Source organism: Vicugna pacos, chromosome 8 (genome assembly GCF_048564905.1).
Source record: "Vicugna pacos chromosome 8, VicPac4, whole genome shotgun sequence".
NCBI classification, from domain to species: domain Eukaryota; kingdom Metazoa; phylum Chordata; class Mammalia; order Artiodactyla; family Camelidae; genus Vicugna; species Vicugna pacos.
In genome coordinates, this window is record NC_132994.1 from 47,898,051 (window position 1) to 47,923,448 (window position 25,398).

The following is a 25,398-nucleotide window of genomic DNA, read 5'->3' on the forward strand; positions in this document are numbered from 1 at the left end:
ATGGATCACTGAGGCCGTTAGCTGCTTCTGCTGTTGTGACTCTGATGTACTTGGAAAGGCCAGAGTGGTGAGAGCGCGGGGAGGCAGAAGTGGGGGCGGCTGCATTGCAACCACACAGCCTTTCAGGGCTGGAGCTTCCCACTGCATTTCTGATTCGCATGTCTTGCTAAGCTGGCCTTCCAGAATTTACAGCCCGCACTCTCTAGGTCGGTTCCACTGGAGCATATTTTCCGACCAGCTGACAGGAGGTACGCCTGCTTTAACCCTCCTCGAGCGGCCCTGAGATGCACCAGACCCCGGAGCCCGCTCCTAGCTCAGTAACTAGGGTCACAGCTACCTCGTTCTCCTGATGCTTCAAAGCATGCAATGAGCATACAGTTGAACTGAATTTTTTTTTTTGATGCCATCTCTATTATTGTCCTCTTATTTGTCCTTTCTTTGAATGAAAAACTTGATAGTAATGGGTCTTATTTATATGCTCCCCTCAACCAGGTTTTACTAGAGCACATAATGGGTACTGAAAGTACATTACTGTCAAAGAGCATCTGTAAATGCATCAAATCTCATTTAACTAAAATACAGAGGCGAATGGAAGGGAGGGAGGAAAGGAAAGGAAAGAGCCAGACTGTGTCTGTTCTAACACAAATTGAAATTTACATTATTGTCAAGAGTCTATAAACTATTTGAACATCCTAAATCATTGCTGACTTTTTAAATTAGTGGAATAAATAATACACTGTCTTTAAATAGGAATATATTTAAATTAGTAACTATTTTACTAATATTCAAAATCAGAGTGGTATCCAATGAACAGTTAATTCAAACCTCACATGATTTGATTTCACAAGTTCTGGGAAAAAATGTTTTAAATATGTTTTAGGCTTTTCCTGATGTCAATAGAGAAGTTTAAAAAAAAGTACTTTGGTCTGTGGTTAGAATTCACACATTGTTTATGGGGCAGGTGTTCTTTCCTCAACTGACACAAGTGCTGAATCACTAAAATCAACCCTTCTAACCTAGAGTAAAACTCTTTAGACCTAATCATAAGAACCTGGAAAATCAGAATTAATTTCATTACATAGATTAGTGGAAACCATCCCCACGTCCTAATAAATTATTTTTCTTTAAAATAACAACAAAATCTTCTCAAATAATGAGCCTACTGCCATTTAAAAATATTATTTCATGTGAAAAAGCTTTGTTTCATTTAAATAAATTTCATCTCGTGGCTTTTGCTAAAATCTTAAGTTTCAAAAAGGTGCAAAGATCCCAAATATTTATTAGGAGTAAAACAAAGTAGATGTCCCAATTAAAATGTAAAATATTAAAATTCAAGATCTTGGATATTGCATCAAAGATAGACATTTCTAAAAATATTGTTTTAGATTTCTTTTAACATTACTTGAAGTTACCTTCTCTCCCATTCTCAGTATTTACCCATCAGTCATTTAGCAGTGCCTAACAATATTTATTAGTATCATAATATGCAAAAGTACAAACTACTACACTTAAGGCAAAAGCTTTTTATTTTCTCTTCCTTTAATAAATGCTTTTCAGTGCTAAATAATTTGTCAATAACTAGTACCTATTAAAATGAATTTAAGTAATTAATGACTCTAACCAAAATGTCCATTTCACAGCACTTGAAAATCTAGCAGTCAATAAAAAATACAATTTTTACTTAATCTATGGCTTAGTCACTTCTTTATATATATAAAATGAAGGAAGCATATGAATAATCTATATTTACATGATTATATCTAAAAGCATATGACAGCTCTACTTTTTTTTATCTTTGTATTGCATAGTCAAGGTCGGTATTTAACAAATAAGTTAGAAAATTTTAAGTGTGAACTAACACTCTAAAATAGATGTGAAAATGTGTGTCACTGTACAAAAATATCCACATTTTGGAAATTGTCCATTTAAGTAAACAACACAAAAAATTTTCTGGCACTTATTTTCCTCTACAGTTTTTGAAAATAATAAAACTGAAATTACTCTTATCTGAGCTTGTCTTGCTTGTTTTTAATGTACCTACTTTGGGGAATTTTTTTCTAAAATAAGGCCTGTTGAGCTAAGTTTTAGGGGGAAAATGTGTTCCATTCAAGCACAAACACAGAAATGCACTAAACTTTTAAAACTCTTTGACATTTTTGAACTTCAAATATTTTGATGCTCATTTTTTAAAATATAATGTTTAATTACACTGAAAGGGTAACTCAAATGTGCAGAGTATGGCTTAAAGGTAACCTAGGAGCTAAAGTATACAGTAGGTGAAGTGTCAATTTTTTTCCAAAATTGATTTGGAAATGATTCCAAAGTTTTTATAGAAAAAAAATTCAACATCATTTCAGATAAGATTATGCCTTAAAGAATGTAATTTATGCATATTACCAAATCAATATAATTCCAATATATTTTTCAAATGAAACTGAACATTTAGGTTTGCCAAATTCCATTCTGATAGTCATTTTAGTGTCCAACCATATGTCACTGACACAAATTTATATTTACTTTAAAATTATATTATCAATTTCAAATGTTGGAATAGAATAAGTTTTACTTAATTTTAAAGCTTAGATATAAAAATTTTCAAATTTCACTGTCTGTGAACTTAAGTTGTCATGAATCAAAAGCAGTTTTCAACCTGTGAAACTCAACAAAAAATGTTATAAAAATGGAGAGAACTCTCCTTTAGAAATGTAACACTTCTTTTCAGTAAATCTTTATAAAATATAAGCTTATGTAGAGAAATACCGATGCTCTGTTTTCATTTAGCTAAAACTCTTTCTAAAAAATGTGACAGGTCATATTTCATTAAACTGCTACATAAGTTCATTTCTCTTGAGTGTATGAACCAATATGAATGTTGTTATTAAAAAGTAAAAATAAGTTTTTGTTTTGTCCCAACATTTAAAATATATAATATACAAATAAATGCAAGTTGAATACAAGGCTATAATTTTCAAATTTTCCCTGATTTTACTATCGTATACCTAGCTGATTAAAATAAGCCTGAAGAAAATTAAATTCAATTAGTCGTAAGAGAATTACGTCAGCATTAAAATAGGCACAATTTTTTGCCATATGAACTCTTACATATGCCTCAAGTTCATAAAAGTCATGTTCATAAAACGCATAATTCACTATGCATAATTATTCAATATATTTATCTAACCAGTTTTAGAGTTAATTTTTTAATGTCATGCTTATTAAATTGCAATTGTAATCAGTAATAAGCTATTAAAAGAAAAAACAAATATATATCTAACACTAGTTATTTCCTATGTGTGTTTACCTCATAACCCAATTTGTATTTCAAACTGCCATCAGTAAACAGTTATAAAATTTCTGGAAGCACTGATGGTTCTATAATGAGAGGATTCATTATAGAATTTCATAAACTTTGGGCAGAGCAAGAATAAACTTCACTATGTTTCACTCCTGGGGCAGAGTTGGGTGATATGGCAAATAGGTGACCTTGAAACTGGAAATAATATTAATAATAATTTTACCACATACCTCCAAGGATTAAATATCTTTATAACTATAATGAATTAAATAATTTATTAAGATTAGATTTATATGTGTACATATATACATATAAATACTAAATTTGTGCATAGATGAGCATATATAAAATATTATTTAATTATGTGTTGTGTTAGATTTACTCACGTTTATCTATGTATAGACATCTACATATGTGAAATACACTTATACATGTATTACATATGCTTACACACCCAGATCTATATACAAAGGATATGGCACAGTACTTAGCCCATTATAAGCCTTCAGAATATAAGGCTATATTCATAACTAATAATCTATCATAAACTGTGTGCTGATAGCAAACAGTTCTCTCTAACACTCTCACAACCTAGTGCTACCAGTCATTTCTTTTTGTTGACAAACTAGCCCACTTTCTTCTGTTTCTCCTCCAACAGAGACTTTTTTTTTGGCTGGACTAACTGTTCTATCTGTGCTTTCCATGTTGATGTTGTTTGAGAGCCATATATTCCTTCTGGCCTGACACATGGACTACAGGGCAATCCCTGAAATAACAAGGTTTCTTTCACCCACTTACAATTCTGTAACGTTAAACTTGGCAACTCTTTTTACTACTCTTTTTACTTCAGATGTACATTTTGGTGGACTAATGTTAATTGGCATCTGAATGTCCTATAGGAGCCTCATTGGAATGTACTCATACTTCTTGCAATGTAACTGAATCATGCCTCCACCTCCAAAAGGACTGCTGCTCTTGAGGCAAGTCTTCTGTTTAATATATTATCACCCATGGGAGAAGTCAGATGGAGAGTATGCTCATCAATAGCTCTGTGCTCAATTGTGTGGTGGGATGCCACGGCATGCCCAAGAGAATAATTAATGCAAAAATTGCCTGCCTTGACTTTAACCTGCAGAAAACAAAAATGAAGCTTGCGGTACAAGGGGTTATTACAGACCCTGAAAAATGGAACCAGATTAGACAGAGGGATTCAGATATCACCAACGAGTGAATCCAGAAGATCCCGGCAACTGGTGCCAATGTTATTCTAATAGCTGGTAGGATTGACGGTATGTGCCTAAAGTACTTTGTGGAGACTGGTGCTATGGCAGATAGGAGAGTTTTAAAAAGGGACCTTAAACACACTGCTAAAGCTTATGAAGTGACTATTCTGTCAACCGCAGCCAATTTGGAAGGTGAAGAAACTTTTGAAGCATTAATGTTGGGGCTAGCAGAAGAGGTGGTGCAGGAGAGAATTTGTGATGATGAACTAATCTTGATTAAAAACACTAAGGCTTGTACCTCTGCATCAGTCATCTTATGTGGGGCAAATGATTTCACATATGATGAGATGGAGTGCACTTTACATGATGCTTTTTGTGTGGTGAAGAGAGTTTTGGAGTCAAAAATTTGTGGTTGCAGATGGGGGTGCTGTAGAAGCAGCCCTTGTCATGTACCTCAAAACTATGCAACCAGCATGGGCTACCGGGAACAGCTTGCTATTGCACAGTTTGCAAGATAACTTCTTGTTATTCCTAATACTCTGGCAGTTAATGCTGCCCAAGACTCCACAAATCTGGTTGCAAAATTAAGAGCTTTTCCTAATGAGGCTCAAGTTAACTCAGAGTGCAAAAATCTAAAATGGATTGGTCTTGATTTGGTCAACAACAAACAAACAAGCAGGAGTGTCTGAACCAACCACAGTTAAAGTTAAGAGTTTGAAATTTGCAACTGAAGCTGAAATCACCGTTCTTCGAATTGATGATCTTATCAAATTACATCCAGAAAGCAAAGATGTTAAAAGCATGAAGGGTATGAAGATGCTGTTCACTCTGGGGCCCTTGATGACTGGTCTTTTTTATTTATAACAATGGTAGATGCAATTTTCTTGTAGCTCAAGTATTACACATTAACGTGCAACAAGCCGTCAAAAAAAAAAAAATTTATCACCTACCGCATTTCCTTTGTCCAGAAACATCTGGTCTCTCATCAACTCCTCCCTCTCAATCACAGCTTCTCATAAGCAATCAAGTTCATAATATTCTATTCCAAAAGACCATGGGTCCTGTCTTTTCCTTTCTCTCTACAGCTATTAGCTCCTTGTTGTTTGTCTCATATTCCTCTAGTAAATCTCTACTGGGATAGATGTCTAATCCACTCAACTGGGTTGATTTTTTTCTGCCTTAAACATCTCAGAAATTCTTTAGCTTTTTCTATAGTTTTCAAGTTATTTACAATGAACATGATTTACTTTTACAATCAGGAAAACACACTATAAAAATAATATCCTTTCATAGGTTTCTACTGACTACAGCATAAATTCAATATCCTTATTACAGTTTAGAAGCCATTTAAAATAGGACCACAAATTACCTGATTACCTATTATTCCCTGAGCTGTTCTTGGACCATATTGTGAATTTTTAAACTTTTATAGCACTCTAAACACTTTTCCCTCATTCCAAAAATTTCTTATTTGCCTGCTCATCCTCTATATAGGTTGCAGGAAAAAGTATCACCACCTCTTGGTAAGCTTTCTCTGTCTCTTTGGGTGGTAAGTTGTGCTCTTCCTAGTGTTCTCAAAACAGTTTATGCCTATTAGGGCATCCTTCACACTGTATCACAAACATTGATTTTTTTTTTTTAAATCTATCTTCTTTTACTGGTTTAAGGAGTCCTTAAGGGCAAGAATCATATTCTACACATTTTGTAGAAGGAAGGAATGATAGAAGGAAGAAATGAAAGCACTAGATATACAATTTAAATGACTAATTTCCATGGTTTTAACATATTTTGGCAGGAAAAAGAAATATAATATTTAATATAGTCAAAACACAATACTTAAAAATCTTACCTCCCCCAAATCTTACTTTTCCCAAGAGGGAAAAATATTTTCATGGTATTTAAAAATCACTATAGAAACACTTTTCAACATTATATTTATGGGCTCATTTAACAAAAACTATGCTCTGATTTCTGCAGATGTATATGTGGTTTCATCAGTATCATTTTTGATTAACAGTGAGAAGAAATGGCTAATGGAGACTAAATTCATTGTGAAGAGAAGAGTTCTAGCATTATTTTAGTTGTTTTTGCTAATTTAGATTGGCATCTCTAAGTTCCCAATTCTTCTAAGAGTAAAACTTTTGCAATGTACAAGAGGACCAAATAGGGTTCCCCAGCATTTCCTCTCTCATATCATTTCTGTTCACTCTCCCCTTCCTTCCAGCCTCATTGGTTTCTCATTTTTTCTGAAATACGCCAACACATTGCTACCATAACACTTTGCTAAAGATATTCTCTCAGCTTTGAAAGCCATTCACCCAAATAATCTGTTTGGTTAACTTCCTCACCTCTTTTGGCTACAGAGAACTTGTTGTACCAGAGTATCCCTAGCATGCTTTGTAACTGTGTAGAAAGCTGATTAATTCTTCCAGTACTTGGATTTAAGGCTTTAGAAAAATCTGGCTAACTCAAATGGATCTTAGATCTAAAGATAGGAGATGAAACTCTTGTAAAATAAATTGCAGTAAAGGGTTAACTGTGTGGGCTGGGGGGTGCTCAAACCCCACACTTATCAAGGAAAGGACTAGCCCCTGACAGACTTCTGAGCGATAACATCTAAGCCCTTGGGATATCCTGCCAGATAAGAGTGTTTTTGTATATCTGGGATCTTGAGCCACACCAGATAGTTTATGCTAACAATGTGATTTATGGTGAATGCCTGCTTTTGTTCACTTAGGGTCCTGGATCATACTGTTACCACTTTACCTCTGGAGGGGCTGGAGACTCAGTAGCTAAGGTCAGTCACACATATCTTCCATGCCTATGTTGACTGCTCCAATAAAAACCCTGGACATGAAGGCACAGATGAGCTTCCCTAATGGAAATACTTTGTTCTGTTGTGTCACATCATCACTAGAAGAATAAAGCACTATCGATCTATCTTCACTGGGAGAGGATAACTGGCAGTTTGTGCCTATTTTCTCATAGACTCTGCTATATATGCCTTTTTCTTTCACTGGCTTTAGTTTCTATTCTTTCCCTGTGATAAACCATAACTCTGAGGATAACAGCTTTTCTGAGTTCTGTATTTCTAGAAAATCAACAAGACTGGGAGTGATCTGGTGGACTTTCAACACAAACAGGAGGGAATTTTTGTGACCTGGGGTTGGGTAACATGATAACAAGAACGAACCCTAAAAAATTTGGATAAAGTGGGCTTCTTCTAAATTTAAAATCTTTTTGCTTCAAAACATTATGAAAATGGAAAGAGAAGCCACAGAAGTAAAGAAAATATTTGCAGGCCAAATATCCAAAATACAGAAATAATTCCTATAGCTGAGTAACAAGAAGACAAAAATTGGGAAAAAAAAAAACTAAGAGAAATTTTATTTAAAAAAAAGACAAATAAATTGCTAATAAGCACAGGGAAAAATGCTCAACATTATTTGTCATTAAGGAAATGCAAATTAAAACTACAATGAGATACTGTTGGCCTTAATAGAAAAGATAGACAGTACCAAGTTCTAGTAAGGATCTGGAGAAACTGGAATCCAAATACATTATAAATGGGAACATTAAATGGTACTTTATTCGTTATCTCCAAAAGGAAAATAATACAAGTGACCTGTAACTGGTGTTGGATAAACAAAATGTGGTAAAGAAAGTACTATTTAGCAACAAAAAACACACCAAAATATTAATATATGCTACAACATAGATGAACCTCAAAAACATTAAGTAAAAGAAGGTAGTTTCAAAAGATTACACACTGTACGATTTACTTGATGTGAAAAGTCCAGGAAAGGCAAATTTATAAACAGAAAGCAGACCAATGGTTGTCTGGGGCTGGAAATGTAAGTGACAATGTCTGGCAAATAGCTCATGGGGCTTCTTTGAGGTGACGGAAAAGGTCTAAAATTGGTGGTGGTTGCACAACTCTATACATTTACTAAAAATCATTCAATTATACACCTATAATGGATGAACTTTATGGTTTAGAAAATTATACCTCAATTAAGCTGTAAGAAAAATCTAATGGGAAAAGATAGAAAAATAAACAATAAATAAGTAACTTACATACTATATAAGAAGGAGATAGTGTTTTGGTACCAAAAGATATAGAACATATAATAACAAAGATAGGAATATGGGGAAGGGGGAAGGGAAAATGTACAGTATTAAGTAGGGTGGTTAGGGTGGGCCTCACAGAGAAAGGAGTTCACCAAGTTCACGTCTGGTTGAAGAGCTTGCCAACCCAAAGGAAGAACGTGAGCAAAGTTCCATGACTCTGGATGCTATGAAAACAGACTTCAGCAGTGAAAGAGCAGAAGCAGGGAGACCAGTGAGGTGGTTATTTTGATAATTCTGGCAATATGTTATAATAGTTTGAACCAAGGTAGGTTGTAGTGAGTGGTGATATTCCGGATAGAGCATTGGGGACAAAATTGACATCAATTTTTCTCCTTTTAAAAGTTATTTCATACTTTCATAAAAATTAGAAGATAACACATCAAAATGTTAATTGTATTTCTTACTGTGTGATGAAGTTATTGGATATTTGTGCCTCTGCTTTTTCTAACTTTCCAGCCATTTGCATGTATTATTTCTATAGAGTAAAACAGAATTGTTTTCAATCTCTAGTTCATTGAACAAGATGGTAATGCAAACAAACTTGGTTTTTTGACAATTCTGTAAAGTCAACACCAAAATGGTTACATATATGAAGTAAATAGTGATAAACTATATTGTTAGCAACATGAAGAGTAGTCAAAGAAGCAACAGATGTTTTCTGAATACAGAGCAGTTAACTCACTTTTCCATAAACACATGGTAACATTTATTACCAACTAACTTTCCTGGCATTATATGACTCTTTCCAGAATATGTCTAATGTCTAATTTTTAATTGATAATAAGTGCATTTCCAGTCATAATATATGTAACTTGTATCAGTCAGTAAAGCTTGTTATGCTGAGATAACAAAAACCTCAAATTCTCAGAGATTGAAATAATAAAGGTGTATTACTTATTTCACTACATGTCCAATTGAAGTGGGCGAGGGCAGAGTCTCTAATAATTATGGTATTTAGGGACCCCAACTGTCAAAAGCTCCATTTTGACATGGTCCACCAGTATGAAATATGTTAAATTATTAGCTGGCTCTTAAAGCATCTGCCCCTAAATGATACACCTTACTTATGCTCTCATTACATTAGCCAATGGAAGTCCTCTGGCCACAAAAGAGTCAGGAAGTTCAATTCTCTGATGTAGTCAAAAGAAAGAAAATATATGATGTATGTTATAATTATTCATTGTAATTACCCAGTGCTTTAATATGGGATTTGTGATGGTAATTATGTTACCTCCCAACAGGGATTTGTAAACTAGGTTACATATCCCATAGAGCATTACAAGATGTGAGATAAGAGAAGAAAATAGTGGAGCTTCAACTCGGGTTCATTTTTACATAAAACAAATACAATTAAACTATACTAACATTTAATATTAAAATTTTCTAAAATTTAATTTTAAACTTTATTAGTATTTAATAGTAAAAAAAAATCATAACTTCTTCCTACATCAGATCGCCACATGACATGTTTAGTCCACAATATACTGAGACAGATTGGAAATTCCAAAAAGCAAGAGTTAAAAAATCATCCTAATTCATTCATTTACTTCCAATACATCCACATAATGGATTTTATATATGTCAAGTTAAGTTGTTTTCAGAATTGTTATAATCAAATTTTAATCACATTCTCACAAAATAGACAATAACTTTGTAATATGCCCACAAAGACAGCTGAGAATTGAAAATTGCAGAGCCTATCAAGAAGAAAACGGCAGAATGACACTTCTATTCCTAATACAAACTTGTCATCAGCTACATACAACTGCTGTCTAAAGAAACTGCCAAAATCAGATTTATGAAGAAGGATATTTCACACATGGATTGATGGCTACCAACATCAATGATAAATCTTCCCTAAGCATATATTTTATATGGTGTATATATGCTGTGTATTGAACCTTTATGAGGTATCTTTAAAAGATATTATTCAAAATAAGTACTGAAATACATTAGAACCCTGTCCTTGAATCACTCTATCACATGGTATTAAATCAATATTTTTATAAATATTGAAGTATTCAGTAATGGAAATATTTAATATTTTGAATAATGTTCAACAATGTTAACATATTATAATAAATTCAACAACTTCTGTGAGAGGAAAATGAGTATTATTGACAAAATTTAAATTGTTTAAAATATTATTAATCTTATCTTTACTTGATCATCTTACAATTTTTATTATTGTGTATGCTTTAGAATTACCATAAATATCAATAAAGAAATCAATATATTAATTCATACTCTTTTTTTTTTAACTCACAAGGTTTGTGATCAAATAAAGTCCTGATCTAGGTTATGGATGGGGCATTCCAGCCATGAACTCACTTACTGTGGCCAAAACTGATTTTTCAGTTGTCACCTTGAAATTTCCACTTGGATAAATAACAGATATTTATATTTAACATGTCCATAACAGAGCTTTTGCTTTCTCCGCCGAACCTCTTCCTCCTCTGGTCTTCACAGCTCTGCCAAATGCACAAACATCTATCTAGTGGTTTAGGTCAAAGTCCTTGCATGCATCCTTTAGTCTTCTTCCTCCATATCAAATCTATTAGCAGGTCCTGACATTTTCTACCTCCAAAGAATATCCTAAATTGGTCATTTCTCTTCCAACTGAATCAAGACTCCATGACTCTCTTCTGGTTATTATATGGTCCTAATGTGTCTCATTCCATTTTTGACCCACTAATGCCTATCCTTCCCCAAGCAGCTGATGATTTCTAAAATGGCGATTGGGTTCTGTCAGTCTTCTGCCTCAAACTGGTCATTGGCATTTCTTATAAAATTCAAACTCCTTGAAATGGTCTTGCCTGCTCCTTAAACCTCTTCTCATACAACTTTTCCCCAGGCTTTCTTCTGTATGTTCGTGGTACAGGGATGTTTTTCTCTTCCTCAAACAGACCTAGCCCCTTTTGGTCTGTGAATGTTTGCACCAGCTGTTCACTCTGTTTGGAACACTCATCACCCAGATATTTTTTTGGCTGATTCCTTCTCAACATTCAGGTCTCTGCTCCTAAATCAGCTCTTTAGAGTGGCCTTCCCTGATCAAATTACATTACAGGCCCCCTACCCACTTACCCAGCCCTATTCTGTACCACATTAGGTATTACTATGGCCTTTAAGGCCTATGAAACTTGTCCCTCCCCATGTCCTCATCTCCCACCACCCTTCCTCTCAGTCGCTCTGCTTCATCCCCACTGGTCTCTTCCTTTCCTAATTAGATGAAGAAAGCTGTTACATAATTTGCACTTGTTTTGTCCTCAGCAGAAACGTTCTTTCAGGTATTTGCAAAGTTCATTTCTTCAATTTATTCTGCCCTCTCTGCACAAATCTCGTCTCATCACCCAATCAAAAGATCACCTCCTCTCTCTGCCTTACTTTACTCTCTATTTAGTTCTTTACGGCACTTGGATATATTTTAAATCTATCATTTGTCAATTGTTCCATCCACCAAAATATAGGCTCCAATAGGGTAGGGGCTTTGCTCTTTTCCCCCACTGTGATTCTAGCCTCTTGAACGATGCCTGATAATGTCTTATCGTAATTTACATATGTTATTCCATGCTGAGGCTCACTTGTTGTTTGTCTATAAAACATGCTGCTATGATCACTGTAATATAATCATTATTTTTGCTTTTTGTAATTATATTTTAAGTTAATTTCTAGAGGTCAGATGTTTATGCACATGTTGTATGTGGAGGCATATTGCCCACTTGAGACCTAGAAAATCTGTTACAGTTTACACACCCACCAACTGTGCTTACAGTGGATCTTTTGAATCTCTTTTTATAGGTGTAATTATGAACAACACTTCAAATTGCCATTATATTTTTTGTTTTGTTTTGGGCGCAGGTAATTAGGTTTATTTGTTATTTGTTTATTTATTTATTTTAAGGGAAGTACTGGGAATTGAATCCAGGACCTTGTGCATGCTATGCCTGCAATATACTTCTCAGCTATACCTTCCAGCCTTGTGAATCTTTTTAATATCTGTGATCTAAGAAGTGATTAAGAATGATTTATTGCTTTATTTGCATTTTATTGTTAGTAAATTTGAAATGTTTTATATGATTCTGACATGTAAACTGCCTTTTATATCTTTTTCCCATTTAAAACTTTTATATTCATGTTTATAGTTATTTAATAATTCTTTACGCACTTAGGATATTTACATTCCATCTGCTCTATATATTGTGAGTATTTTCCCAGTTTGTAGTTTATCTTTCATACACATTTATGTATTTTTTTTCAATAAGGAAGTTTTCTACTTCATAAGTTCAATTCTTTCATTTTTTAACATCCCTAGTTTAATATTGTTCTGTGGTTTCTCTGAGCACTTTTATTTTTATTATTTTAACTCTTAATAGTTTTTTCTCTATATTTAACTTATGCTGGGGTATGTAGTAGTGGTATTGAAATTAGTTTTGTTTGACTTTTTAGAAATGGTTAATGCCAACAATATGGTAATCACAATAATAATAAAGATTTACAGTAAGATTTCTATTGGCCAGCCTAACTATTTTATATATAATAGCTCAATTAATCTTCACATCAACCTTCAGGGTTATGGTGAAGCCTGTTTTTCTTAAGAGGGGTACAAAGCAAATGCTGAATGTTGTAAGTCGACCATGAAATCATCTCTCATGTGTCACAGCCAGGAGGCCAAGTCCTGAGTCTGTAATCCACAGATCTATGTCTCATCTCAGTAGGGCAATTTATTAAGTGCTTGAGCAACATGCTGTTCAGAGTATCATGCTGCCTGTTATCACTGTTGTTGTAAACTGGGAGCACTCAATCCAGCATCACAGAACCTTCCATGACTTCATGTTGCCTTTCTCAAGTTCCCTCAAACCTCCGTCCCCTCAAATCTCCTGTCATGGAGTCATCACTACAGCACAAGGGAAACCTGGTTCCACTGCTTGCTCTGACACAAGAAGCAGAAAGAGGAGGAAGAATATATTTCCTGGCACTTAAAACAAGAGACACCAAAATAATGGTGTCAATGGAAACAAATGCTCACAAAAAATATTCCAAAAGAAAACTGGAGTAGTAATATCATTATCTAGCAAAATAGAACTTAATTAAAAATCATATAGGAAAAAGGATGATGATAATACAGTAAGAGGACATAACCCTCATTAATGTCAGCACATGCAACAACTCAACCTCAAAAATTTGATGAATACAAAGATATAAATGAGTGAACTAGAAAAATGGACAATTGTTGAAGGACTACTTCACATAACCCTCTCAGAAAATGATAGGTAAAACAGGAGAAAAATAAACAGTGAGTGCAAGATCTGAACAGAACAATTAAAAACTTAAGCTCTTTGGTATATAGAGATGTTGTACCAAATAACAAAACTGCTTTTTTGAGAACATATATGAGATACTTTCAAAGTAGGACATGCTTCCTACCATAAAGGAAGCCTCAGTCAATTCCAAAGAAACAATATAATATAGACCATCGTTCTCTAAGAACATACAATAAAATAAGCAATAAAAAAATTTTGTATTATCAGTGAATGAATAAAACAAATAGCCATTGGATTTAAAAAGGAAAAAAGTGTACTTAGAACCAAGTAATAGTGAAAATACTACATGGCAAAATTTATGGGGAACAGTCAAAGAAGTATTAAGAGAAAAATATAGGTTTAAATACATTTACCAAGAAATAAAAAATGTTTTTAAAATGACTGTGATTTAACCTAGGAAGCTAGAAAGGGAGCAAGGGAGTAAACAGAGGAAACAAGAAAAGAAAATAATGAAGATCATGTCAGAAATCAATGAGAGAAGTAAAACAATAAAAAATTTTAACTAAATTTTGATTTCCCTCCAAAAAAATTCCATGTCCAGTAGTTCTTACACGGAAATTCTGCCAAATTTTTAAGGAAGAGTTTATTTTTTTTATTTTTATGATTCTATGGGTCTCCAAAAAAGGCTCTGTCCTTTTGTGAGTAGACCTTGCTTTACAGAAAAGCTGTATCCTGACTACTTGTATTTAAATCAAAGCACTTTTTAAAAGCATGTACACAGTGTCATATTTAATAGGACCCTAATGGCAATCCTTTGTTTAAAGACTTTCAAGAAAGAGTTTACAGCCTCCTTCTTTTTTTGCAAATGTTCAGAAAATAGAAAACAAAATCTATGTAGCTCATTTTATGAAGTTAGTGTTATCTTGAATCTAAAGCAAATGAATCTATTAGCTCATTTCAATCATGATCAAATGCAAAAATCTTAAATCTAATATCAAACTCTGACATTGTGTGTGTATTTTATATATATATATATGAAAAGATTCTTCAACTTATAAAAATCTTTAAAGGTAATTTACATTAGCAGACTAAAGAAGCCAAAGTTCATTATTATGTCAATCAATGATAAAGTATTAAGTTCAATATATATTTATTACAAAAACACCTAGAAAGCAAGGAATAGATGAGAACTTCCTTAATTTAGTGAAGGTTAAACACCAATTTTAGAGCATTGCACTTAATGGAGGAATTTTAGATGCATTTTCTTCAGGATCTAGAATTCCCATAATTGGTTAACATAGTACTGGAGGCCCTGGACTATACTATAAAGGTAAGTAAAAGCAAACAGTTGTCAAAGTGGGAAAGAGACACAACTCCTGATATTTTCTAATGATATCAATATCTATTTAGGAAAACCAGAGAAATAAAAAAGATAAACTATTAGAATTAATAAGAGAGTTCATCAGTATCGCTAATAATACTTACTTGCATTTTTCCACTTTGGTGATACCCAGAGAGAACAGAGGAAATATGATAACAGTCAATATAGCAATACAGCATGTGTATATGTGTGCACTGTAGGAACCAGCTTAGAATACACAAGATCTCTGGGGAGACATTAAAAAAATTCTAATACATGATTATAAGATGAGTTCTTCTTTGTTTTTTCATAAGAGAAATTATGCTTATGGATGAGAAGACTTTGTTATTTAAAAAATTGAGGTCATAATTAGAAACATACTTACATTAGAAATCCCAGCTCTGAATGGTATCATTTGGAATTCTACTACATATTTAAATGAGAAATAACACCTAATTTGTCCATTATGTTTAGAAGAACAGAATAAGTCTCTACAGAAGAATTCTATAAGTTCATATAATTTGATACAAGAACCTTGCTAGGACATTACAAGAAATAAAAATTATAAGCCAATTTCATATTCCAAAAGAAATACAAAAGGTCTTTAAAAAAAATCAATAAAATGAATTCAGTGATGTATAGCCAAATTGATGTTATTCCATAAGTAAAAGACTTAACATTAAAAAAAAACAGTGTAAAAATCATACTATCATCACAAAAGATATAGAAAGAATGCTTGATAAATTAAACATACATTCATCATTTTAAAAGCTGATAGAAAATTAGAAATGTTTATAACCTGTCATTACTCTTCATCATTATTCTTACTCAATATTATACTAGATGCACTAGTTAGTGCTTTAACTGAAGAAAAATAAAGTACAGTCACTGGAAAGAAGAAGTAAGATCCAATCATATCCACAGAAAACATAAATGTGTATATAACAAATCTAAAATAATCTAAAGATATAATCTTAGAATTCAACAAACACAACGAAGAAAAAGTGAAAACTTCAAAAGACGCCATTTACATTCGAAAAAAAATCAAAGGACAAAGACTAAATCTGAAAAAATAAACCTTTCGTGCAAGAACTCCACAAAAACAATTATAAAATGTTATTAACAAAAGCGAAAGAGATCTAACTATATAATTAGACAGCTATACCAGGTTCATGGATTTAAAATGATGCCAATTCTCTCTAAACCAATGCACAGATGATAATAGATTGGGAGAACTTCTTTTATCATAATAGTTCTCAAATTTGGCTGCATTTATAATCATCAGGGAGACTTTTTTTAAAAAAAAACTTGATGATGCACTATCTCCATGCTTTATGACTTACATAATTAAACTGAATCTTTTGAGGAGAGAGCCAGGCATTTATATTTTTAAAACTTCCCAGATGTTTCTAATGAGCAACCAAGTTTGAGAACTACAGCTCTGTAGCATATTATTATATATAATAAATTACATATTATATATTGTTGCAAATCTCCATTAAGACAGGGTGAAATTGGTGTAAGGATAGGAATTAGATGAATGAAACAGAAGACAAGCTGTGGAAACAGACTCAGACACACATGACACTATTTATGACTATGTAACATGGTATGGCAGCAAGAAAAATGCAGTTTTCCATAAATGTAATTACACCAATTGGCTCCAAGTTAAAAAATAAGCATTGATCTCAATCTCAAGTTATATACATAAAAATCAGTTCCAGGTAGGCTGCAGATCTGAAGGAGAGAGTAAACAAACAGAACCTCCAGAAAGTAACATAGAGGAATATCTTTATGAACTTAAGGTATAAAGAAATTTCTTTGATAACACACAAAGAGGAAAATAATTATAAATTTACCATACTAACACTAAAATTTAAAACTTTTATCCATCAAAAGACATCATTAAAAAAATGAAATCTCAAGTTGTAGACTGAGAAAGGACATTTGTAACATAGAAAATTGACACATGGTCAGTTATATATATGTACATATCTATATACATACACTATATTCCAATTAATAATAAAATTTACAAAACCCAACAGAAAAATGAGCAAAAGAATAAACTGGATGGGAATGCAGTTTGGTGCAGCCACAGTGGAAAACAGTATGGAGATTCCTCAAAAGACTAGGAATAGACTTATCATATGAGCCAGGAATCCCACTCCTGGGCATATATCCAGAAGGAACCCTACTTCAGGATGACACCTGCACCCCAATATTCATAGCAGCATTACTTACAATAGCCAAGACATGAGAACAGCCTAAATGTCCATCAACAGACGACTGGATAAAGAAGATGTGGTATATTTATACAATGGAGTACTACTCAGCCATAAAAACCGACAACATAACACCATTTGTAGCAACATGGATGCTCCTGAAGAATGTCATTCTAAGTGAAGTAAGCCAGAAAGAGAAAGAAAAATACCATATGAGATTGCTCATATGTGAAAAAAAACAAACAAACAAAGCATAAATACAAAACAGAAATAGACTCACAGACATAGAATATAAACTTGTGGTTGCCAAGGGGGCAGGGGGTGAGAAGAGATAGACTGGGATTTCAAAATTGTAGAATAGATAAACAAGATTATACGGTATAGCACAGGGAAATATATACAAGATCTTATGGTAGCTCACAGAGAAAAAAATGTGACAATGAATATACACATGTTCATGTATAACTGAAAAATTGTGCTCTACACTGGAATTTGACACAACATCGTAAAATGATTATAAACCAATAAAAAAATTTTTTAAAAAAGAATAAACTGGATAAAGCAGCTGTGGTATATTTATAAAATGGAAAACTACTCAGCCATTAAAAATAATAAAATAATTCCATTTGCAGCAACATGGATAGACCTGGAGATCGTCATTCTAAGTGAAGTAAGCCAGAAAGAGAAAGAAAAATACCATATGATATCACAAATGCGGAATCTAAAAAAAAGAATAAGACAAATGAACTTCTTTACAAAGAGAAACAGACTCACAGACATAGAAAACAAATTTATGGTTACCAGAGGGGTAAGGGAGTGGGAAGGGATAAATTGGGAGTTCGAGATTTGCAGATACTAATATATATAAAGTAGATAAATAAGTTTATACTGTATAGCACAGGGAACTATATTCAATATCTTCTAGAAACTTATGATAAAAAAGAATATGAAATGAATATATGTATGCTCATATATGATTGAAGCACTGTGCTGAACACCAGAAACTGATACAACATTGTAAACTGACTATACTTCAACAAAAAATACAAAAAAGAATAATCTCTTCATAAAATAGCATCTCTAAAAGGCCAATAAACATATGAAAAAGTGTTCAATCTCATTAGAGACCAGAGAGATGGAAACTAAAACCATGAGCCACTACTATACTTCTATACACTTATCAGATATATGCATCTCCATGTTCCTTATTTATTGTAGTATTATTTACAATAGCCAAGACATGGAAACAACCTAAGTGTCCATTGATGAGTGAATGGATAAAGAAACACAGTATATATACACACAAGGGAATATTATTCAGCACCACCCACTCCCCAAAAAAAGAAAGTCTTGCCATTTGCAACAAAATACGTAGACCCTAAAGGCATTATGCTAACTGAAATAAGTCGGATAGAGAAAGACAAATACCATATGATCTCACTTTTATGTGGAATCTTAAAAAAAAAAAAAAAGGAACTCATAGATCAGAGAAGAAATTGATGATTGTAAGAAGTAGGGAAGCAGGGGTAAGATGGATGAAAGAAGTCAACAGATAAATTTTCAGTAATAAGATGAATAACTCTGAGGAATGTAATGTATAGCACAGTGACTATAGTTAATAATACAGAATTGTATATTTGAAAGTTGCTCAGAAAGTAAATCTTAAAAATCCCCATCACAAGAAAAAATTGTAATTATGTGTGGTAACACATGCTAACTAGACTTACTATGGCAATTATTTTGCTATATATACAAATATTGAATCATTATCTTACACACCTAAAACGAATACAACGTTGTATCTCAATTAAATCCCAATTATATCTCAATTTAAAAAAAGACTGATAATGTTGCCAAGAATATGGATTAATTGGAACTCTCATATACTGCTGGTGGGAATGGAAATTGGTATAACTACTTAGGAAGCTTGTTTTTCCTTACCTATCAAGGCTGAATATATGCATACCATATGACCTGGCAATTCCACTTACTTATATACCCAACTGAATGCAAATACACATGAACACATATGTACAAGAATGTTCATGGCTATGTTACTATTAACATCTCCAAACTGGAAATAATCCAAATGCCCAATAGCAGTAGAATGGATATATATATTGTGATATAGTCATCTAGTGCAATATTGTACTTTTGAAAATAAACTATATAGAAAAGTGTGGATTAATTTTACAAAGACAATGTTGAAAATATATGCTGACCAAAAAGGATTCATATTATAATTTTCCATTAATATGAAGCTCATAAATGAACAAAAGTCATGATAATGGTTACCTATGGGGAATATGGTGAATAATGATAGAGAAAGGGCATCAAATGGGACTTACAGAATATTTGTAATTTTCTACTTCTTGACCAGGACTGTGGTTACATGAATGTGCTTACTTTATGAAAGTTCATCAAGGTATATGCCCTTTTCTCTTAATTGAAGTATAATATAGTACTAAAGTACTAAAGGATGAAGATAGTCTGAACACATAGAGAGACATACAACATTCTTATAAGACTTAATGTAAGAATGTCAATTCTTCCCAAATTAATCTATAAAATCAATATAATCCAATACAAATTTCAGTTGGATTTTAAAGTAATCAACAGATTTCTTTAAAAACATTTTTGAAAGGTCTATGAATAGCTACAGCAACTTAGAGAAGAAAGGAGTAATAACAAGGGATTGGTTTATGTATGAACTATAGATTAACGGTTATTCCAGAGCCATAGGTTCAAAAATAATGCAAATTTCTCAACTGTGTTGCTAGCTCAGTAAATGGTGCTGGGAAATCAAGGTTATTATATGGAAAAAACTAAAATTAGATCCCTTTGCAGTTCATGGCACAGTTTAAAAATTAAGTGTGAGATGTGAAACTGTAAAGTTGATATAAAGTAACATAAGAAAACATCTTTGTAATCTGAACATGAAGAAGAACTTTCTTATGCAAAACCTCAAAAGTACAAAACAAGAGACAAAAAAAATGACTTGGGGCTGGCTTAGGAACAAAGATACATTTCAAAATATTGTATATATGGAAAAATATGGTCTGATTCAAAATAATCAATTTAAAAATGAATTAAATAAAACTATCTATAGTTAGCTGATGACTGCCTGCACCAATTCATTGATGGAAGAGTGTGCGTGTGTGTTTGTGTCTTTGTGTGTGTGTGTGTGTGCGCGCACGTGTGTGTGTGTGAACTGGATCTGACATTTGTCCATCTTTATTTTATTTCATAGAATAATGTATCTAAAAGATTCTTTCATCTGTAAAAGGGAAAGATTTGCCTACTAACAGTTCTTTATTTGCCTAGTAGTGTGTCTGGATCTAATTCTGTTACTGCCTCAATTCTACTACTCTTGGAACCAAAACTTTATAGTTGCCTAGAAAATAACACTGCCTTGTATGTATTCAAACCACTGCTTAAAGATTCCAGGGTATATGTTATAGGTCTTAATGCTCTTTTACTGAATTAACATAGTAAGTTACATCAAAGTACACTAATTTATTCAATAATCTTAGTTGAGCTCTGACTTTTCAACATAGATTCTTTAAAAAGTATCTTGTGATTAGTAAACATTAATTTCTATACCTTCAAATAAGAATGCCATCATTTAAGAAATCAGAACTTAAGTCACCGTAGAAGGAGTGAGAGAAGCATTGATATAAGCAATATTTAAAAGTGGTTAAGAGTTTGGTGAATTTTGCTTTCTAAACACTGTGCTTTTAATAGATGCTTTTTTAAAAAAAAACTATAGTTTTATATTCTAGAAACATAAATATGGATAACTTAACTTTTCACTCTTAGATTACAATCAGTTTCAAATAAAAGGCAAACTTATTCACCATTCATGTTGAGCTATCTGAAGGCCTAAAAAAACCTCAAGAAAGTTCACTCAGTTCCTTGTCCCTATCCATCCCAGAGTCCTATCTTGTTTCTCCCTTCTCCAGCACTATTGGGTCTCAACCATTCTTCAGTTAATTACCTTCTCAGATGACCACCTTTCCTTCAACAGAATTCGTATATTCTCTATTAAAAATTTCCCCTAAAATTCCCAAGACTAGATACTCTTTGAACACTTCCTAGTCAGCCAAGAGATAGAAAGGTGCTTACCTTCAAAATAGATTCCTGACTGGATTTCTAGGACTCTGGGGAGGGTCCTGAGGTCAAGGGAATGGACAAATTCTTCCAGTGACAATGCCATTGCTTTGGCTTGGGTCTTGTGCAGATCTGGTACTTACAGAAGCTTTTAGCTTCTGGGTGTCACTCTGCAACTGCAGTCCCAGCTCATCATTCCTTTCTCAGGCAGGCAGGGATGTCACACTGGAGCCCAACTAGGGTGGAGTGGCTCTATGTGCGGAGGGCAGTGAGAGGGAGGGAGGAGGCAGGGGACGAAAGGTGTTACAGCTCCTTTTAGTTCTCATTGTGGCTTCATTTCCTTCTAACACTGAAGTAGGACAGGATGGGGGTGGGGTAAGCATGTCTGAACAGACATTGCCAAAAAAAATGACAACTGACAAGTAGCTCACTCTGTCTGTTGCTCATCCAGGTGTGCCTCAACAGCAGGGGCTAGGCTCTGAGGTCAGAGTGCTTGTGGTTTGTCAACTGCAAAAGAACAGGAATATAGGACTAAAGTCTAATCTTAAAAAGGGCACCATTTTAATTCTTTATCTCTTTAGTTTATTTCTGAAGTTTGGCTTTGTGCCTTATTTGCATACTCTTAGTGCTTTTATATTAAATTTAGTTACAAAAGTGCTTTGTGTCAGCTGTTTTGAGAAATCTGATACTTGGGAGAGGATCAGATCGAAACCACTTTTTATTCTTCCACATTAAAAATTTTGCTGAATCTTAAAAGAGGGTGGGGGAGAGGTGCAATATGCAAAGTGATAGAGTAAACAAATCCAGTAAATTAATATGAATTTTCTAATCACTGCATTATAGTGAAAGTATGTAAGTCTGCTGTTAGAAAACCTGAATGTCCTGGGTTTAGCTCTGCTTTTGACTTAAAAGTGACATCGGCCTTATCTTCTCTGTCCCTCATTTGTTTCATTTATTTAATGGAGAAAAAGTTAGAGTCAAATAAATTGTACAATTTCTTCCAAGGCCAAAATTCTACAATTCTCATCACGAGGTCCAAATTTGTTGGGTGGCAGTTTGGGGATGCTGAAGTCAAAGAAAACAAGAGAAGCCTCATAAAAATAAACCTCTTAAAAATCCTCACCCTCTCTATTCTTTGTATTTAGATGAGACCATGTTTTACAGCTAGAGTACACAATTCAAGGGGGTATTTTCTAAGTCTGTTTAAGGGTGACTAAAAGAAGACCAGTTGGTATAAATACAGGTGAAAGATGATAAGAAGCTGCATGTTCTCCTTATAAATTGGACTCCAGGCTCCCTGTCTAGAAACTGTTTAAGCCTTAGTCTGCAGAGAGCATAGCCAGATAGGGAGGGTCAGGGTGCCTCCAGCTCCACCATATCCTTCATGTAAACGACCTAGGAATAAAAACATTGCCTTATTTTGATATAGTTTACAAAATTCTTTTGTCTCTTACAATCATATTTGATACAGTAAACTGCTTAGCTTCATTTCTTTCTTTACAAAACTAAAATTTGTAAGGTCACATCAATAGTTTTCTCACCAATAGTTTCTACTTCCCTACTTGCAACTTCTTTGTTCAAAAATCTCCCAAACTGAACAGTGTGATTTCTGCATCCTTTCCCCCAAGCTTAGGCCCCTCAAATGACCGCAAACATTGTTTACAGCCTAACAGTGTATCTCACATAGTTGAATATATGAAAAGGGCTGCTGTGGGCTGCTTCTTAAAAATCATACATCTGCTAGAATTGGTGCCACATCAAATTTCATTTGGTACCTAATACAAACTGGACTTGATTTTTAAAAAATTTTCTCAAGTCGACTTTCTATCCTACTAGCCAAAGAAGCCATGTCAAAATATTACCAATCTCCTACAATTATTTTTGCTACTCCTACTTCTGTTCTTTCAACAGATAATCCTTTCTGCTACATTCAGCTTCTTTTATATTCCCGATCTTAGTCAATGACAACACCATTCTCTGTTTCTCAAGCCAGAAGGCTGTATGATAGGGGATGCCATCTCTAGCCTTCAAATCCCTCAAGCACTATGGATGGCAATACTCAGTATCATTCACTCTGTTCTTGCTCTGTATCTCCATCATTACTGCTTTAATCCAGATCATAATGACTTCTGACACTGTAGGCAAAGAAATCCTGACATGAACAGCCAAGATAAAATTGACAAATAAGAATATTGAGACAGTACTTAAACTACTAGGTAACAAAAATCAATGATCGAAGTTTAATAATTGAAACAGCAGATTATAACAACAGTCAGGTATAATAATAGTCAGATGAATGAGAATTCAGCAATCAACCGAAGCATTGCCAACTAAAGACAGCCCCTCACCACCCAGTTCTACAAGAATTGAGTCATTAGTCACCTCAGTCACTGACCTTCAACACACTCTGAAAATTGTTCAGGGCAGAGATCAGGAATGAGGCACTGGGAAAACTGGCAGAACAGACCTTCAGATGGATATTTTCAGGAAAAAATTTTAAGAACCCAATTACTTGCATCCTCTCATATTTAGGTAAGCACTAAAATTACTGAGATATCTATTCCTATGATTAGCAGCAACCTTCTACTGAGATGTGTGCTTGATTGCACCTACCCCTTCTCCAAAATCATATGTTGACCTCCCCCACTATCTCTTCAGAGCAGTGCCTCAGAGCTATCTGAGAGGCTGTCTCCAGGCTATAGTTCTCAGTAAGTTCTCAAGTAAAACTGAAACTCACAGCTCTCACATTGTGTGTTTTTATTTCTACCAACAGTATAAATAATAATTTACTATATTGAAAAAGTTGAAATTCCAAAGCACTAGGGGAAAATGTTTCATTCAACAAATAGTTGTTAAATAATTTTTTTAAAATTTTAAATTAAAGTATAATTGATTTACAATGTTGTGTCAGTTTTAAGTGTAAAACAAAGTGATTTAGTTATACATACATATGTGTATCTATTATTTTTCAGATTTTTTTCCATTATAGGTTATTACAGATATTGAATATAGTTCCCTGTGCTATACAGTAGGTTTTGTTGTTTATCTACTTATAGTAGTGAGTATATGTTAATCCCAAATTCCTAATTTATCCTTCCCTTCCTTTCCCCTTTGGAAGTTTGTTTTCTATGTCTGTGAGTCTACTTCTGGTTTGTAAATAAGTGATATAATAAGATATTTGTTGGGGAGAGGCTATAGCTCAATGGTAGAGTACATGCTTAGCATGCACAAGGTCCTGGGTTCAATCCCCAGTTCTGCCACTTAAAAACAAACCTAATTACCTCCTCCCACCAAAAAAAAAGAAAAGATATTTGTCTTTGTCTGACTTACTTCACTTAACATGTTAATCTCTAGGTCCATCCATGTTGCTGCAAATGGCATTATTTTATTATTTTTCATGACTTAGTAGTATTCCATTACACACACACACACACACACACACACACACACACACACACACACACACACACACACACCATAGCTTCTTTATCCAGTCATCTGTCAATGGACATTTAGGTTGCTTCCATGCCTTGGCTATTGTAAACAGTGCTACTACAATAACTGGGGTGCATTAATCCTTTCAAGTTATAGTTTTATCTGCATATACAACCAGTAGTGAAATTCTTGGATCATAGGATAAGTCTATTTTCAGTTTTTTAAGGAATCTCCATAGTGTTTTCTATAATGGCTGTACTAAACTACATTCCCACCAGCAGTGTAGGAGGGTTCCCTTTTCTCCACACCCTCCCTAGCATTTATCATTTGTGGACTTTTTGATGATGTCCATTCTGAT

The 25,398-nt window shown here is 33.6% G+C and overlaps 1 protein-coding gene and 1 pseudogene across 4 annotated transcripts in view; one reads left to right on the top strand and one right to left on the bottom strand.

Annotated features, from left to right (window-relative positions):
• The window catches only part of THEMIS (thymocyte selection associated), a 189,255-nt gene that overhangs the window by 127,824 nt on the left and 36,033 nt on the right, over positions 1–25,398 (bottom strand). For 2 of the 4 annotated variants that reach the window (XM_015235764.3, XM_072965849.1), the window contains exon 1: positions 21,621–21,873. The exons of the other annotated variants lie outside the window; for them this stretch is intronic. In XM_015235764.3, coding sequence (XP_015091250.2) covers positions 21,621–21,711 — 91 coding nt within the window. In that variant the 5' untranslated portion in view covers positions 21,712–21,873. Of the gene's footprint in view, positions 1–21,620; positions 21,874–25,398 lie in introns of those variants that run through there. 4 annotated transcript variants of the gene reach the window in all.
• On the top strand, positions 4,305–5,408 carry LOC140697901 (T-complex protein 1 subunit alpha pseudogene; annotated as a pseudogene).